General features: G+C 48.4%; 1 protein-coding gene across 1 annotated transcript in view; it reads right to left on the bottom strand.

Annotated features, from left to right (window-relative positions):
* Positions 1–2,595, bottom strand: part of DCAF4 (DDB1 and CUL4 associated factor 4) — a 34,699-nt gene that overhangs the window by 4,357 nt on the left and 27,747 nt on the right. The window contains exons 12-14 of the mRNA XM_011949620.1: positions 2,460–2,464; positions 1,541–1,642; positions 1,320–1,417 (exon numbers count right to left, since the gene is read on the bottom strand). Of these exons, the coding sequence (XP_011805010.1) occupies positions 1,320–1,417; positions 1,541–1,642; positions 2,460–2,464 (205 nt within the window). The remainder of the gene's footprint in view (positions 1–1,319; positions 1,418–1,540; positions 1,643–2,459; positions 2,465–2,595) is intronic.

A 2,595-nucleotide genomic window follows, 5' to 3' on the forward strand; every position in this document is an offset into this window, starting at 1 on the left:
AAAAAAAAAAAAAAAAAAAGAGGCCTCTCACTCTTGTCTTATTGATCCTAATTTTCTGATAGACTGAAAATGTAATAATGCTGTCAGGAAGGAGGAGTCAAATTGCCTTAACCTAGGCAGAATGTTAAGTACCCCTGATAGCGCCTGAGGTGCTCCAGACCTTCGGAGTTGTCTTCTGAAGGATGTGCACAGGCATCCAAATCAGTGTTCTAACCTCACGTTGGTTTACATATATGTTAAGTCTGCTCTGGCTGCTGAAATGACTGAAATGGCCCCAGATGGGTAAAAAGGGGCAGATGCTATAAAAAAAAAGCACATGCTTCTGGTACTAACCCTGGGACAGGCTTAGGGAATCCTCCCACAGTGCCTCTGCAGTGGCCCCACACTCCTCTCTAAGCCACCCCCACACAGCTCTCGGGAGATGCGGGACAGATTTCTTCAAAGGAAGAGAACGCTGTACCTGGGTGACTATTGACGAACAGTGACGCTGGGAGCAGGGTGGCACAGCCCGGAGTCTCTGCGAGTCCCATGAGGCACAGTCTGGAAAAAGCTGTTAAGGACAGTTAGGCACAAGGCTCCCCTCTGGGAGGCGGCGTGGGCATTCACCCTTCCGAAGGCCACACGGCACACAACCTAGGACAGAGTAACCCCACCGTCCAGATTCAACATACGCTTGCACCGTCCACATTTAGCTTCGCATGTTTGTTTTTGAGACGGAGTTTCACTCTTGTTGCCCAGGCTGGGGTTCAATGGCGTGATCTTGGCTTACTGCAGCCTCTGCCTCCTGGTTTCAAGCGATTCTCCTGCCTCAGCCTCCTGAGTAGCTGGGATTACAGGCATGTGCCACCACGCCTGGCTAATTTTGTATTTTTAGTAGAGATGGGGTTTCACTGTGTTAGCCAGGAAGGTCTCGATCTCCTGACCTCGTGATCCGCCCATCTCGGCCTCCCACAGTGCTGGGATTACAGGCGTGAGCTACTGCGCCCGGCCCTGATTTTTCAAATATATAAAATATATAACCTGAGAGCTGTGAAGAATTGGTGTTTAGCTTATACATTTTAAAGATAGTTTGTCCTGCTAGGTAAATCCAAGTACCCAAGAACTGCTCACAATTCCTTTCCATGAGAGGTTGTTTAGAGCAACTGAGGCAAGCCTTTCTGGATCAACCAACTTTCACTCAGTTCAGACACACTTACAAAGGAACCCACTGATCCTTCCTGATGCTCTTTCTCCCCTGTCAAAGAGGACGGCCAATTTTAATCTGACCAAATTTCTGCACGGGGCAAACTTTATATTCTGCTTGTCCCAATCCAACCAACCATGAGAGCAAACTGCTGGGCCAAGACATCACTGTTGGTCCCAAAGGACTGCCGGTGTCCCGTCACCACGTTGGTCAACAGGACCCGCCGAGACAAGCCTGGTGGAGACAGAGATAGGCTGATGAGATTATGTCACATGTAGTCTGGGGAGGGGGACAGCTACATGGGGTTTTAAGGTCTGTTAAGGCTTCTTCTCTGGGCACCTGGGGAGCCAGGCTCACCTGTACTGAAGCAGTTATTTGCTTGGATATTCAGGGACCAGGCACAGGACCAGGCACCAGGGATCCGGAAACTGCAGAGCATGCCAGGCCGGTCTATTCCTGCTAAGGGGATAGGAGAATGTAAATTGTGGCTGCCCTCTAGGCAGGCCAGGGACCACTGGGTTCAGAAAACATCCAAATATGCCCATAGCTGCTCAGAGGGTCTATACCTTTGGCCCCACTCTGGGTTTTGTGGTTGCAAGAGAGAGGCTCAGCTGGGATGCCTGGCTCACAAGTGGTTATTCTGAAAATCCATGTATGTTAACATTCCCAGTAGTCATGTTTATAGTACTAATAGTACTGATATCAAGGAGGTAGTGTACTGTCGGAGGTAAGGTGGCTCCGATCCTCGATCACCTACCAGCTATGTGATCTCAGGCAAGTGTGTGTATATATACATACACACACACACACACAGACACACACACACACATTATTAAAGATATATATATATATTTTTAAGACAGGGTCTTGTTCTTGTGCCCAGTCTGGAGTGCAGTGGCATGATCATGGCTCAATGCATCCTCAACTTCCCAGGCTCAAGGAATCCTCCCATCTCAGCCTCCCAAGTAGCTGGGACCATAGGTGTGAGTCACCACACATGGCTAATTATTTATTTTTTGTAGAGATTGGAGTCTTGCTATGTTGCTCAGGCTGGTCTCAAACTCCTGGGCTCAAACGATTATCCTGCCTTGGCCTCCCAAAGTGTTGGGATTACAGGCATGAGTCACCATGCTTTGATAAAATATTTTTTAAAATCAACTTTTGCACTGATAGAACGTGCAGATTGTAAGGATACAGTTCAGTGAGTTATTACAAACTAAATATAGCCACGTACCCGCCAACCAGGTTGAGAAACAAAACAATCCAGGCCAGGCGCGGTGGCTCACACCTGTAATCCCAGCACTTTGGCAGGCCAAGGCGGGTGGATCACCTGAGGTCAGGAGTTCGAGACCAGCCTGACCAACATGGAGAAATCCCATCTCTACTAAAAATACAAAAATTATCCGGATGCC

The sequence above is a fragment of the Colobus angolensis genome, unplaced genomic scaffold (genome assembly GCF_000951035.1).
Source record: "Colobus angolensis palliatus isolate OR3802 unplaced genomic scaffold, Cang.pa_1.0 Scaffold3, whole genome shotgun sequence".
Lineage (NCBI taxonomy): Eukaryota > Metazoa > Chordata > Mammalia > Primates > Cercopithecidae > Colobus > Colobus angolensis.